General features: G+C 43.1%; 1 protein-coding gene across 2 annotated transcripts in view; it reads left to right on the top strand.

Annotated features, from left to right (window-relative positions):
- The window catches only part of mpnd (MPN domain containing), a 32,315-nt gene extending 16,773 nt beyond the window's left edge, over positions 1–15,542 (top strand). For both annotated transcript variants that reach the window (XM_033046595.1, XM_033046594.1), the window contains 6 exons: positions 3,002–3,078; positions 7,285–7,453; positions 8,824–8,894; positions 10,710–10,799; positions 14,136–14,228; positions 15,409–15,542. In XM_033046595.1, coding sequence (XP_032902486.1) covers positions 3,002–3,078; positions 7,285–7,453; positions 8,824–8,894; positions 10,710–10,799; positions 14,136–14,228; positions 15,409–15,495 — 587 coding nt within the window. In that variant the 3' untranslated portion in view covers positions 15,496–15,542. The remainder of the gene's footprint in view (positions 1–3,001; positions 3,079–7,284; positions 7,454–8,823; positions 8,895–10,709; positions 10,800–14,135; positions 14,229–15,408) is intronic.
- The last annotated feature ends 335 nt before the right edge of the window (positions 15,543–15,877 follow it).

The following is a 15,877-nucleotide window of genomic DNA, read 5'->3' as shown; positions in this document are numbered from 1 at the left end:
CAATACAAATTCCTCTCATGATTTTGTATACCTCTATAAGATCTCCCCTCATCCTCCTGTGATCCATGGAATAGAGACCCAGCATACTTAACCTCTCCCGATAGCTCACACCCTCTAGTCCTGGCACCATCCTCGTAAATCTTTTCTGAACACTTTCAAGCTTGAAATATCTTTGCGATAACATGGAGCCCAGAACTGAACACAATATTCTAAATGCAGTCCCTCTTATACAACTGCAACATGACCTCCCAACTTGTATACTCAATACTCTGACTGAGCCTAAAGTCTTTTTGACCACTTTATCTACCTGTGACTCGATCTTCAAGGAACCATGCACCTGTACTCCTAGATCTCTCTCCTTTACAACACTACCATTTACTGTATAGGTCCTGCTTTTGTTCGACGTCCGAAAATGCAACACCGCACACTTCTCTGTATTAAATTCCATCAGCCATTCCTCCGCCCACCTGGCCAGATCCTGCTGCAATCGTTCACAATCATCTTCACTATCTGCAAAACCACTAACTTTTGTATCATCAGCAAACTTGCTAGTCTTGCCTTGTATGTTCTCATCCAAATCATTGATGTAGATGACAAAACAGTAACAGGCCCAGCACCGAGGTATACCACTAGTCACAGGCATCCAGTCTGAACTCTAGTTTTAGCTTCCCCCACTCCAGGAAAAAGACTGGCTATCTATCTATCTATCCATTCCCCTCATTATTTTATAAAGGGCATCACTCATCTTCCAGTGAGAATAAACTCAGCCGATCCATTCTCTCTACTCCAGGCAACATTGTGGTGAATCTCTTCTGCATTCTTTCTAATAGAGTGATACAGTGTGGAAACAGGCCCTTCGGCCCAACTTGCCCTCAACCTGTTCCAGCGACACATGTCCCACCTGCCTGCGTTTGGTCCATATCCCTCCTATCCATGTACCTGTCCAACTGTTTCTTAAACATTGGGATAGTTCCAGCCTCAGCTACCTCCTCTGGCAGCTTGTTCCATACACCCACCACCCTTTGTGTGGAAAAAGTCACCCCTCCGATTCCTTTTAAATCTTTTCCCCTTCACCTTGAACCTATGTCCTCTGGCCATCGATTCACCTATGTCCTCTGGCCTGAGATTCTGTGCATCTACCTGATTTATTCCTTTCATGATTTTATACATTCTAATGCTACCATGTCCTTCCTGTGGTGTAGCCACTCGATCTGAACACAATACTCCAAAGGTGACCTAAAAAAATGGTTTGTGCAACTGCAACATGCCACCCCAATGCTTATACTCAAAGCCTCGGCCTGTGCTTTCTTCACTATTCTATCCACATGTGCTGCCACCTTCTGGGAGCTCTGAACTTGACCCCATGGTTTCATGAGTTCATAAGTTCTTGGAGCAGAATGAGTCCATTCGATCCATCGAGTCTACTCCGCCATTCAGTCATGGCTGATCTATCTTTCCCTCAGCAGGAGCTCTGAAACACATACATCAGCCGTACAGCTTCTAGAAGGGAGTAAATCATGATAACGATGTCTTTAACCAAGGATGTTCCAGTCATCTTTGGTTGACATTTCATAAGGTGTTCAAGTTACATGTAACACCTAAGTGTAGCAAAAAAAAACATTTCTCGGCAAATGCCCCCCATAATCATTCCATCCATTTCATCGGGCATCCTCCAAATCTTGTTTTGTTCTTAAGAAAATTACCCTAACCTATACAATCTTTCCTTATTGCTGTTGTCTCTGTTTTTGCAAATCTTGGGGTTTTTTTTCACACTTTATCCAATGTCCTTTTTATCGAAGGAAGGCCAAAAGTGTATTGAGTGCTTGCTGAAATGCCTGTACAAATTGTAACAGCTTCGTTAATTTTGAATTCTGTAGTCTAAAAAAATGACTTTCAGCTTTCCAATTGTGTTTTTAAATGCCTGGTTGACCTGCGAAGCTGCTTTTGAATCAATTATTCATTTGTATCCCAGGATCTCTCTGCTTGTTTATTGACTGCGCCAGAATAAATGTCCCCATGTTAACAGATGTTTACAACTTAACAGCTCAAGTGTCAGGTCTTCTGATGTCCTTATGTGTTGTGCCCCATTTTCCCTCTTTAGCTGTACCCCTCCCAGCTTGGCACTATCCACAGATTATGATATTGAGTTACTTGTTGCTACATCCGCGCCATCAATGTAAATTATGAGTAAGTGTGATCATTGTGAGGCATTGTTTTCTGCCTTCTGACTAATCAACCTGCACTCACTCCCTCACCCTGCACCTATTGATTATCTAATCAATTTAATATCCATCCAACTATTGATACTCTGACTCCACTTCCCCTAACGTTAATTGTGACCCTTCATGTGATACCTTATTGAAGGTCATACGAAGATCTGAACTTATTTTAGTTAAACTCTCGGCCTTTTACAATTGCTTGGGTGTCAAACATGCAGGTCGTACATATTCAGTGGCATCAAGTGCTTTTTAAGCTTTACATTCTGGATAGAGAGTCCCACTGCTGTAAACCTGTTTCCGGATAGACGCAGTCTTGGGGTTTGACAAAAATTCCCCTTTCTAAAAATGTCCCTTTCTGATTTGGATGTAACTGAATATGTTTTATGCGCTTGACGATCCCAAACGTGAAATGAGCGCAAAATAAACTTTTTGAAGCAATAACATATCTGCTTTATTCCAATTAAGCCAAGCGAATCTAATCAAACTAACGTTTGCTTGTGTATAACTTAAATGCAAAATGTGCGGTTTGTTTTTGTTTCTTGCTCACTGGATCCCCCGCTGCTTGTTCTTGCCCTCGCTCACTGGCGTTTTCCTCCCAGCTCCCCGCACATCCCTCTATCTTCCTACCTGTTCTCTCCCTCCCTCACATTGTTCTGTTAGAATGAAGCGCCCGATTCTGCCACAGTAGCCACCGAGTTGAATGGACACTGATGTCTATAATATCTTGTCTTGCCCTCGTATAGAGTCCAGTTCCCTGCTGACTGATGTGTATGTTTTGACAGTATTGACAATTCTCCGAGCTTTCCCATGTCGAATCCGGCTCTCTGACAAGGATTCTGCCTCTGCAGTTGAAGAAGAGGTAAAGCATTATTTTCCCAGGTTCCCCTGCCTCCACCCACACCCTTGCTTTTGCTCCTGAAGGTCGTATCTCTTTAGCAGAGACAGCTGTTTGGGTGGCATGTATGATCCAGACATTGCCCAAGTGAAAAATGTAGTGTATTGGCTAACAACACCATGGTTGAGCCAAATCCTACCCAAAGCCAACTTAACACCTACCCCATTGCAGAAGCTTTACTAAGTAAAGCTCAGAAGCTCCAGTAGAGATCGTAGAAGTTTTACTGAGTTTGTGAATTTAGTTTAGTTTAGTCCTCCAAATTGTGTGTCCCAGTGGAGTCTAAGAGCACCATAACTTGTAGTGACACTTGAACTCTTAGTTTAGTTTGGAGATGGGGCGCGGGAACAAGCCCTTCGGCCCACCGAGTCCACGCCGACCAACAATCACCCGTACACTAGTTGTATCCTACACACAAGGGACAATTTACAGAAGCCAATTAACCTGCAGGTCTTTGGAATGTGGGAGGAAACCGGAGCACCGGGAGAAAACCCACGCGTTCACAGGGAGAACGTACAAACTCTGTAAAGACAAGCACCCATTGTCAAGATTGAACCGGGGTCTTTGGCGCTGTGAGGCTGCAATGCTACCACTGCACCACCAATGTGTCAAATGCATTAGTCGAGAGGCTGATCAGTAAATCTGCCTCCACTTACATCCAATGATAGATGTCAGGCCCGTTTTCCATCAACAGTGCAAGCCCAGACTGCCAGAAAACAATTCATCAAGTTGTCAGGAGTTGCCTCTGTCTTTCAACTTTAGCTCAGGCCATGTCATGCAAAGTTTTCCAAGGTTTAAAAATATCATCTGCCCCAGTTATCCTCTACTAACCCTGCATCTTTACATCCAGGCTGTAAATGTTAACAACATCTTGTATTTATAAAGTGTCTTTATATATCACCTTTAACATTGTAAAACTTCCCAGCACGATGCACAAGCATGACATTGGATATTGTGCCACATGGTTGGTTTGGTTTAATTTACTATCACGTGTACCGAGATACAATGAGAAGTTTTTGATGCATGTTACCAGTCAGCGGAAATACTGTCCACAGTGTACAGATACACGATAAAGAGAATCACATTTAGTGCGAGATAAAGTCCAATAAAGACTGATTAAAGATAGTCCGATGGTCTCCAGTGAGGTAGATAATAGCTCGGTACTACTCTTTAATTATGGATAGGATGGTTCAGTTGCCTAATACCAGCTGGGAAGCTATAGATGTTAGCTCAAATGATCAAAGGTTTCCTCCATGAAATAGATTTTAACGAGGTGAGTCAGAGGTTCAGAACAGGAATCCAGAGTGCAGGGTTTTGCAGCTGAAACCTTTGGCCTGTCAGAATAATTGAGTTCCAGGATTGAGAGCTAATATAGGAAGAGGCTTGAGGAATTAAAGTTTACCAAGGTGGTGATGGGTAAAGGCACATAGGGCTTTGAAAACAAGAGAAGAATTTAAAAATCATTGCTGCTGCTTTTAGTACCAATGGTAGATCATCCACGGAGATGATGAGTGAATGGGATTTGGTGCGAGTTAGAACATGTATTTATGGAACTCATAGAGTGATACAGCATGGAAACAGGCCCTTCAGCCCAACTTGCCCACACCAGCCAACATGTCCCAGCTACACTAGTCCCACCTGCCCGCGTTTGGTCAATATTCCTCCAAACCTGTCCTATCCATGTACCTGTCTAACTGTTTCTAAATGTGGGGATAGTCCCTGCCTCAACTGCCTCCTCTGGCAGCTTGTTCCATGCACCCACCACCCTTGGTGTGGAAAAAGTTACCCCTCAGATTCCTATTAAATCTTTTCCCCTTCACCTTAAAGCTATGATCCCTGGTCCTCAATTCATCTACTCTGGGCAAGAGACTCTGTGCACCTACCTGATCTATTCCTCTCATGATTTTATACACATTGATAAAGTAGTGATAAAGGAGGCCTTGTAGAAATGTGTTGAGATAGTCCAGAGTAAGTCTGATTCGTACAAGTTCCTGTGTTTGGAATTATATCTAAATTGGACTTTCAAGCAATTACAGGATGATTATCATCTAAACTAAATTGTTCAGGAGACCAAGTCTCTGCTCCCTCGACAGTATTTGCAGCACCCAATTTCTCTTTCTGGTCCTCATTAGAGCTGTTTTATTAATGATTCACTCTCCTTGGATACGTTCCACTCACTTTTAGGAGGTGAAGTAAAACATCCATAACCCCTCTGTTCACATAAAGATTGGCCCTTTCTCCAAATCCTTTTCTACTCAAGTCCTTGATTTAACTCAGTCAACACAGGCCAGAGTCAACTCAGTTCCTGGACTATCTTCACACCTTCACTCCTGCCACTGTCCGTAAACTGTTCCTAAAGTTATTTATGGTGTCCCAAGTGACCATGAAACTATTCTTCATCATCTTTATCAGCCCATCTTCGTAATCCGAGTTATACAACACAGATACAGGCTCCTAGGCTCACCATGTCTAGTCCCTATCTGCACTAATATTTGGTCTCTAGCCTAGTGTGCCAATCTGGAATTGGTTGCTGCTTCCACTAGTATCGCTCATGGACCTGGTCTAGAATTAGGCCATTCGGCCCATCATGTCTACTCTGCCATTCAATCATAGTTTTTTCATTCTGAGCCCGTACCCTCTGGTTGTAGACTCTCCCATTAATGGCAATACCCTTTCCACATCCACTCTATCTAGGCCCTTCATGATCGGGTAGGTTTCAATGGATATCCCCCCCACTATGTTTGAATGTTTTGGCTTTGCTTTCTCCCTCATTTTCCCCCTCTGATTTCTTTTAAAGTTGCCTTTTAAAATCTACCTCTTCGATCAATCTGCACGGGTGTCTCTTTAAGTGTCGAAATTTGTCTTGAAACAATAAATGTGCAGATGCCGGAAATCTGAAATAAAAATTGGAAGTGCTGGGAATTATCAGCAGGTCACAGGGACAGGCAGGGGATTGCGAGACATAGACTACGTGCAGGCGGACGTGCGGTTTAAATCGGCGTCACGGCTGACACAGACATAAAAGGCCGACAGGCCTGTTCCTGCGCTGTACTCTGTTCTGTGTGTACGTTCCACATCTGGCTGTATATGTTAAAAGAGAAACAGAGTTAACATTTCAGGTTGAAGGAGATCAGGTTCGGAACATTAACTCTGTTTCTCTTCCCACAGATGCGGCCGAACCTGTGAAGTATTTCCAGCATTTTCTGTTTTTAATATCATCAAAGTTGTCTTCTCATTCTCCTTTGAACCACCTTGGGATCTTTCATTAACTAATCCAGGCGACACAGTGGCATAGCGGTAGAGCTACTGTCTTGCAGCAGCAGAGGCCCGGGTTAGACTCTGACTAGGGGTGCTTGTCTGTACGGAGTTTGTACGTTCTCCCCGTGACCTGTGGGTTTTCTCCGAGATCTTCGGTTTGCTCCCACACTCCAAAGACGTACAGGTTTGTAGGTTAATGGGCTTGGTACAAATCTGTACGGGTATCTGTCCCTAGCGTGCGCAGGGTAGTGTTAATGTGAGGGGAGCGCTGGTCGGTGCGGACTCGGTGAGCCAAAGGGCCTGTTTCCGCTCTCTTATCTATAAACAAAATTAAACTTAAGGTGCTACATAAATGCAAGGTGTTATTACAATTGAGACTAGCTATCAACATGCACATTGGGTGTGCTGGAGTCAACCTTACTTTTCCTTCACTTGGGAATCCCTTCAGATAGTAGGTATTTCATCCTTCTTCATATACGATTAAACCATCAATGTTTTGGTCCTGGAATTGGCCCATTCTGGTAAAATGTTAAAGCCCTTGTAGACACGGCCTATACAGCAACTGTAGACACAAGGAACTGCAGGTGCTGGTTTACAAAATAAGACACAAACATGCTGGAGCAACTCAGCAGGTCGGGTGGCATCTGTGGAGAAGATAAATAGATGATATTTCGGGGCAGGACCCTTCTTCAGACTGTAAAAACAAGATGCTGGTTTACAAAGAAAAGGCACAAAGTGTTGACATAACTCAACGGGGCAGGCAACATCCATGGAGAACATGGATAGGGGACGTTACAGGTCGGGACCTCTTCAGACTGTATATATGCAGCAACTGCATGCTTTGGTCTTAGGACAGTCATGTAGCAGCTCTAGAATTTGCATCTTCCCTGAAATAATTACGGTTTGCTTCCTCAGATTTGCCAGAGTCTCTTCCTACGGGGATTATCGCTGGTTGGTTGGTACCACAGTCACCCATACGCAAGACCCCTGCCCTCTCTACAAGACATCGATTCTCAGATGGACTACCAGTTAAAACTGCAAGGAACCACTAACAGCTTCCAGCCGTGTCTAGCCCTGATCTGTGGTAAGGGAATCATTGTGTGTGAAATGTCCGAACACTGCAAGTACGTTGGCACAGTGATCAATGCAGTTTTATGGTAAAACAGCCATGGCCAACTGTGGACCCAGGCTATTGACTTGAGCAATTCTGCTACTTGTAGTTATTTGCTGGTTGGGCAAATGGAATATCGTGGGAGGTTTGGAAATAAATTGAAGGAGTGCTGTTGAATCACGGATGGATGAAATGTTGGCTCTGACAGTTAGATGTGTTGGTATTAGTAACTTGAGAAGCCAGCCAATTAAGAAGCCATCCATACTATCAAAGCGGTGAGATACTATACCACCGGGGACCTAGAGGGTGAATCGAGGACCAGAGGACATAGGTTTAAGGTATAGGGGAAAAGATTTAATAGTAGCCTGAGGGAGTAACCTTTTTACATACTGGATGTATGGAACAAGCTGCCAGAGGAGGTAGTTGAGGCAGGGACTATCCCAACATTCGAGAAACAGACATGTACATGGACTGGACTGGTTTGGAGGGATACGGACCAAGCACGGGCAGGTGGGACTAGTGTAGCTGGGACTTGTTGGCCGGTCTGGGCAAGTTGGGCCGAAGGGCCTGTTTCCACCCTGTAGCACTCTTATGACTGGAAAGAGTTTTGACAGCATTGGTTTAAAGGAATTTACCGCTTCATGAGATTTGCAATCTTTCTGAAGCCCTTGTTGTCCGAGGTTCTGCTGTACTGGGGTTCTTCGCCTGTCAAGCGCGGTGGTTGTCCCTTCTGCTCTGGCCAACACCCTGGCTCCTGACAGTTAGTAGGTTATGGGGAGAAGGCAGGAACAGGGTACTGATTGTGGATGATCAGCCGTGATCACACTGAATGGCGGTGCTGGCTCAAAGGGCCAAATGGCCTACTCCTGCACCTGTTGTCTACTGTTTAGGCTGTAGTTTTAGTTTTTGAGATGCAGTGCGGAAACAGGCCTTCCGTCCGACCGACCGAGTCCCCACCGACCATTAACACTGTCCTACGTACTGGGGACAATTGACAGTTATACCAAGTCAATTAACCTACAAACCTGTACGTTTTTGGAGTGTGGGAGGAAACCGAAGATCTCAGAGAAAACCCACGCGGTCACGGGGAGAACGTACAAACTCTGTACAGACAGCACCCGTAGTCGGGATCGAACCCGGGTCTCTGGCGCTGTAAGGCAGCAACTCCACCGCCACAGCGCCACCGTGCTGTAGTTAATTCACTGAGTTTAAAACAAAGGTGGAATGGTGAAGGATTGGGTTGACGTTGTTTGTGCTGATAGATGGGTATCTCTGGCTTCTTTGTTTAGTACAAATGTCCAAGGGACAGAGAAACGGTCTAACAACTCTCTTCTTAACTTAAGGTCCTTATCATCAAGGAAACAGCAATTTGGAATCAAAAATGTCTCCATTTTGGGTTCTTCCTCCGCCAGAGGTAAGTAACCCTGCTCTCCCATCTCATCGCCAAGTGCTGTTATAGAATGGGCCAAAAATGCTGAAGCCATTGTGTTTCTTCTGCAGCCTGTCTGCATGCTTGAATTGTGCTTGCAGACGGTTTGAGTTTAGTTTCTTGTCACGATTACCGAGGTACAGTGAAAAGCTTGTGTTGCGTGCCAAACAGGGAGCGGGAAGACAATACATGACTACAATCGAGCCATCCATAGTGTATAGATACATGATAAAGGGAATCAGGTGAATAACTTTTAGTGCAAGATAAAGTCCAGTTAAGTCTGATCGAAGATAGTCTGATGAGGTAGATAGTAGCTCAGACTACTCTCTGGTTGTGGTAGGATGGTTCAGTTGCCTGATAACAGCTGGTAAGAAGCTATCCCCGAATCTGGAGGTGTGCGCTTTCACACTTCTATACCTTTTGCACGAAGGGTGAGGGGAGAAGAAGGAGTGGCCAGGGTGCGACTCAGCCTTGCTGAGGCAGCGTGAGGTATGATACTTTTAAAATTTGAACCCATCCTTACCAGGATTGCACAACTGATCCCATTTGTTATTCTCTATGAATCTATGCCAAGCCAGACCTTTTATCCAACCCTCACTCTTCCGAGCCAGCCTGAAGACTTTGATCTATGCATCATAGAACTAAAGTTAATGTTTCGTTACAATCAGCTAATTCTGATGTAGATAGACACAAAATGCTGGAGTAACTCAGGGAGACAGGCAGTTCTGAAGAAGGGTCTCGACCCGAAAGGTCACCCATTCCTTCTCTCAAGAGATGCTGCCTGTCCCGCTGAGTTACTCCAGCATTTTGTGTCTATCTCTGGTATAAATCAGTGTCTCCAGTTCCTTCCAATACATCATTCTGATCTAGTCTAGGAAGGCTAATTCTATGAAATTGTTAAGTTCACTGTGAGGTTGTGAGGGTTGTGATGTGCCACATGGGATGATGAGATGCTGTTCCTCACCTTTCTATGTCTGGAGCAGAATAAGAGCCAAAGACGGACATTAGAATGGGAATGGTGCGGAGGATTATAATGATCAGCAATGGCAAGCTTAGGGCTGCCCTTACAAACTAAATTGACGTGATCTGCAAAGCGGTCACCCCATCAGTGTTTGTTACCCAGTGCAGAGAGAGGGCCACATTGTGAGCACAATGAAGTACATGAATTTAAGGGAGATGCAAGTGAATCAAGGAAGGAGTGTTTGGGTCCCTGATGGCGAGAAGGGAAAAAGTGGAAAGCCAGGAGTTGTATCTCTTATGCTAGAATGGGAAGGTGCTGTGGGATGTGGTGGAGATGGAAGAGCAGACCATTGAGCGTTCGGAACAGCCTCCTCACAGCGCTGAGAGCATAAAGGAAGGCTCGTTATCCACAATGGTTGAATTCATGTGAAATCGGAGAAGGTACCGGTGGTGGCATATGCTGAAGGGGGAAGTTGAGAACTTCCCTTGTTGTGAAGGAGAAGGATGTGTGTGAGATATTGAATCAAACCAAGATTTAGTTTGGATCTGGCCTTAGCAGCAGTCATCAAGCAGAATGGTGACCTATTCACACTTGCACCTGGTCCAGATAGTGTTAGAATGGTGTGGCTGAGAATTCTATCCTTGGACTGCAGGTAGTGTGTGAAGAGGGAATGTGGACATGTGTTGCTTTGGGTTGTTGTTGGACGGAAGAGCATTTGACAAAAAGTATTGCTATAGGAAACGGTGGAGTATTTTGGCTGATATTGCTGGTAGTCTGTGTCCTCTCGCATTGTGGGCGGCCTGTATTCTCATTTTTGAATCTTTTTTATTCTTTTCCAGCAAAAGCCCAATGATTATGGCATGCCGATGGAAGTAGAGATGACCTACGTGCAGGATACATTTCTGACCTCTGATGTCCTTCATGAAATGGTACCTCTGTGCTTTTATCTGAATTTGATTTATTTCACAACATGAAGGTACACCTTTGAATGTTAATAAATGCTTTGGAATACATTGCTGTAGCACAAGTGTGAGGACATTGTATATAAGTGTCAGGAAGTCATGTTGCAGCTGGCAAAAACTTTGTTTAGGCACACTAATTTCAATTGGAAAAGGTGCAGAGAAGGTTAACCAGAACGTTCAGGGTGGCCACAGCAGCGGAAGAGTTGCTGCCTTGCAGCACCAGAGACCTGAGTTCGATCCTGACTACAGGCATTGTCTGTACTGAGTATGTATGTTCCCCCTGTAATTAGCAATGTTACAAAATTTTGAGATTTTAAAAATCAAGTCTGTAATTTATCCCATCAGATAAAGCATAAAAATAAGTTTAATTTGACACCTAATTCACTTTCATATCTCAAGTATTTAAAATGTTATGGCCATTTTCATTCTCGGAAATGAGCATCTTGTTCCCTATTGATTTTCTATGGACATAACAAAAAAGTTGTGATCGTGAACAGTCAAAAGCCCATAACTTTCTTAAAAATTAAGAGAACTGAATGAAATTTTCAGTTATCATAGATTGAAGCATTCTGAAACAAATATAAAATAATCTTACTTGGATGACCTGAAATTAAAACATATAATTAGTTAGTTACCTAATTGTAGCTAATTTCAGACTTCAATTACTAGATCTAAACATCTATCCATTTCTTAATAAATGATTAACATTTTTAAATAGCCTAAATGTCCAAATAATATTCACAAATAATTAACAATAAAACATGATTTTTAAATCTCATTTACATTAATTTATAGACCAAATGGAAGGAATTTAGTGTTCAATTGCTGTAAATAAATGCCCATTTAAATCAGCTTTCCAGTGGGTCTCTGTGGAACGCGCTGGTTTAGAACGTTCACATTGCGGTAGATTTGTGCCCCAAATGCCCAGAAAAATACTGCGCGATATAATGGGCCCAAAATGAGCTACTCGCAATATTAAACTTTGTATAAAGGGATCTTTAGAAGCCCTTTTTAATGTAAAAATATACAGCATACCTTCAGCTGTCTGCTTTATGAGACCCTGCGGTTGCTGGCGGTCGCGGGTTTAGAGATTGATTTTTAAACTACTATAACTATTATTCAAGGCCTTTAAACCTAATAATAGCTTTTGCGACGGGGTCTTCCAGCGATTTTTCGTTAATAATTAACTAGGCTGAACATCTTCGATTTGAACAGCTTAGAGAAAATCGCGTTTTAAACCCGCCCCCTCTAAACGGCGCCAAAATCGCGCACACGGGCTGCGGCAGATTTTCAAAGACGCTTCAGGTAGGCTTTGCAACATACCTACTGTAATTGCATGGGGTTTTCTGCGGGTGCTCCAGCTTCCTCTCATGTTCCAAAGACGTGCAAGTTTGTAGGTTCATTGGCTTCTGTAAATTGTCCCTGTGTGTAGGTTAGAGCTAGTCTACAGGTGATCAGGATATAGGTCAGTTGGAAATCTGGGTGGAGAAAGGTCAGATGGACTTTCAGGGGAAGTACATTTGCAAGAGGAAAATACCCAATAAATGGCAGGACCTTTTGGAGCGTTGATTTATAGAGGGATCTTGGGGTGCAAGTCCATACTCTCTGAAAGCGGCAACACAAGTGGATAGAGTGGTAAAGAACGCATGCAACATCCGTGCCTTTATCACAGGGCATTGAGTATAAATGCCGGGAAGGCATGGTGCAGCTGTATAAAACATTGTTTAGACCGCATTTGGATTATAGTGTGCAGTTCCCTTGATCACACCACGGCTACAACGTGCAGGCTTTGGTGAGGTTACAGAGAGGTTCACACAACAAGAGTATATTAACTTCAACAAGAGGTTGGACAAATGTGAACTGCTCTCTGTGAAGCGTTGGAGGTTGAGGGGCGATCCGATAGTGTTATATAAAATTATGAGAAGCATAAATAGGATAGGATGCCAACCAGTCAACAGAAAGACAATACATGATTGCAATCGAAAAATCAGTCGTCTTTTTCCCAGAGTACAATTATTAAATACTCGAGGGAATGTTTAAGAAAGAACTGCAGATGCTGGAAAAATCGAAGGTAGACTAAAATGCTGGAGGAACTCAGCGGGTGATGCAGCATCTATGGAGCGAAGGAATAGGTGACGTTTTGGGTCGAGACGTCGCGACCCAAAACGTCATAGATGCTGCCTCACCCGCTGAGTTTCTCCAACATTTTTAAATACTAGAGGGCATAGGTTTAAGGTGAGAGAGGAAAAGTTGAAAGAAGATTTATGAGGTAAGTTTTTTTTTCCACATAGAGGGTGGTAGGTGCCTGGAACACTCTGCCAGGGGAGGTAGGAGAAATAGACGTGAGAGCAATGATTAGAGGCGTTTAAGCAGACACTTGAACAAGAAGGGAATAGAGCCACACATGTGCAGGCCGATGGAATTAGTTAGATTGGTGCAGAGATGGTGGGCCTGAGGGTCTATTCCTGTGCTGTATGTTCTACGTTCAATGACGATGCCTGGAATGGAGCGGTTTTGTGACGACGAGAGACAGGAAACGGTGTTTTTCTTGGAGCAGAGAAGGTTAAGAGAGGACATGATTTACAATTGTAAAATTACAAAGGGGTATAGATACGGTAGACTGCAGGAAAGATCTCTCCTCATCAGAGTCTGAGCTAGAAGATTTAGATGTAGGGTAAAGGGGTAGTAGATTTAGGTTCTGATGGGGGACATTTTTCACCCAAGAGTATCTGGAATACACTGCCAAAGAGAGAGATGGAAGCAGATGGACTGATGGCATTGAAGAAGTATCTAGAGGAGCACTTGTGTCGCCCAGACATGGAAGGCAATGGGCCAAGTGCTAGAAGAAGGGATTAATACAGATGGGTGATCACTGGTTGGGCTGTTAGTTTCCATGCACTCTGAGAATCTTTTTGAGACAATGTTTTTGGGAAACATCCTGATTGATGCTAAAGCCATAAAAAAAAATTAGAAGTGGGTTGGACAGGTAACTTGAGATGAACTTGAGGTTATGGACTAAAATGGGGGTGTAAGGATGAATCCAATTGTTCTTACCAAGACACAACTAGAAGCCTAAATGGTTGATATGAGCTGTTAAGTTGCTATGGTGTCAATTTTCAGTCCTATTTTTCCATCAATGTGCACACAGATCCAAATTGTTTCTTCTTCACTTACAGAACATAACATCAGTAAAGTAATGCAATGAAAAAGCACACACATTCAACATGAACACACTGAAAGGGGCAAAGTTGAGGGTGAAGACAGTTTTAATAATGTTAGGTTTTTCTACGATTTTCTTGATAGATGCTGCTCCTGGAGTATTACAAAACCGCTTCAGACATTGTAAAGTTCAAAGACAAATGGAATGAGCAGACAACATATTTAGACAAAGTTAAAGTAAGTATATATATATATTTTTGAATATTCCTTAAATGTATTTGGGGATCTGGATGAGATATTTGGGTGTGTCATGCAGTTAATGTGGATTTAGAAAACATCCAATGTGGTATTTTTCATTGTAGAATATCAGTATTTTATGTTGGGCACAGGCTTTGTGCAAGAAATGTTATAGAAACATAGGAAATAGGTGCAGGAGTAGGCCATTTGGCCTTTCGAGATAGCACCGCCATTCAATATGATCATGTGTACATTTGTGTACTGCCATTCAATATGATCATGGCTGATCATCTAAAATCAGTACCCCGTTCCTGCTTTCTCCCCATATCCCTTGATTCCATTAGTCCTAAGAGACATATCTAACTCTCTCTTGAATACATCCATGAACTGGCCTCCACTGCCTTCTGTGGTAGAGAATTCTACAGATTCACAACTCTCTGGGTGAAAACATTTTTCCTCATCTCAGTCCTAAATGGCCTACCCCTTATTCTTAAACTGTGACCCCTAGTTCTGGACTCCCCCAACATCGGGAAAATATTTCCTGCATCTAGTCTGTCCAATCACTGAAGAATTTTATATGTTTCTAAAAGATTCCCTCTCATCCTTCTAAATTCCAGTGAATATAAGCCCAGTTGATCCATTCTTCCAGAGGAGAGATTACCCTACAGCAAATAAAATGGCCACACATTCTTGAAATGTGGCTTTACAAGTATCTCCATTCTTATTGTACATATCAATATTGGCACAGCGGTAGAGTTGCTGCCTTACAGTGCCAGAGACCCGGGTTCGATTCTGACTACGGGTGCTGTCTGTAGGGAGTTTGTACGTTCTCCCCGTGACCTGTGTGAGTTTTCTCCAGGAGCTCCAGTTTCCTCCCACACTCCAAAGACGTACAGGTTTGTATGTTAATTGGCTTCATAAAATTATAATTTGTCCCTAATGTGTGTAGGAAAGTGTTAGTGTGCGGAGATCGCTGGTCAGCACATACTCGGTGGGCTGAAGGGCCTGTTTCCGCGCTGTATCTCTAATCTAAATCGTAATAAAGGCATGGGTGTTAAAGGGTGCATTTGTATGGCAACTTGAATGTCCTCAAGGTGCTTTAAGATGCACATTTGCTTTCAACCTTTTATTTCAGTTGAATCTCGTGAATTATTAATGTTTCTCATGTTTTGTATTAAAGGGTTCCTTGGCCAATAAAACACCAAAGGACCAAAGTTCTTTTAAAGTTCTGGAACACATTTATAATCAGCTGGAGGCCTGCAGTTAGTTAACCTCAGATGGACCGTTGGCAACACTGAAAAGGAATAAAACTGGGGGAAAAAAAGAGCAGGAACTGAGAATGGTGAATGCGGAAAGACGTCACCAAATGTGATTGTTTAGTGTTTTCTGTTTTGAATAGTTTTTTGTGATAGAGACAAAAAGCAAAGATTGAGACCGGTTCAAGATTGTGGCTGGTGGGTGTCTAACCATGATGAGATGATGGTGAGCATTGAGACAACAAAATGCTGAGATCCTCAGTGATACTACAGTCAAGTAATGTATTGTAGAAATATGGGGAGTGATTTATTTAATCCCTATCCCTTTCGTGCTACCTTCCTGTGTCTTGTACTTCTGCGTGCCTGCAGGTTGAGTTGGAAACACATTGATGA

This window comes from Amblyraja radiata, chromosome 29 (genome assembly GCF_010909765.2).
Source record: "Amblyraja radiata isolate CabotCenter1 chromosome 29, sAmbRad1.1.pri, whole genome shotgun sequence".
Lineage (NCBI taxonomy): Eukaryota > Metazoa > Chordata > Chondrichthyes > Rajiformes > Rajidae > Amblyraja > Amblyraja radiata.
Note: the sequence above shows the minus strand (reverse complement) of the source record. Positions and strands in the feature narration are given on the sequence as shown.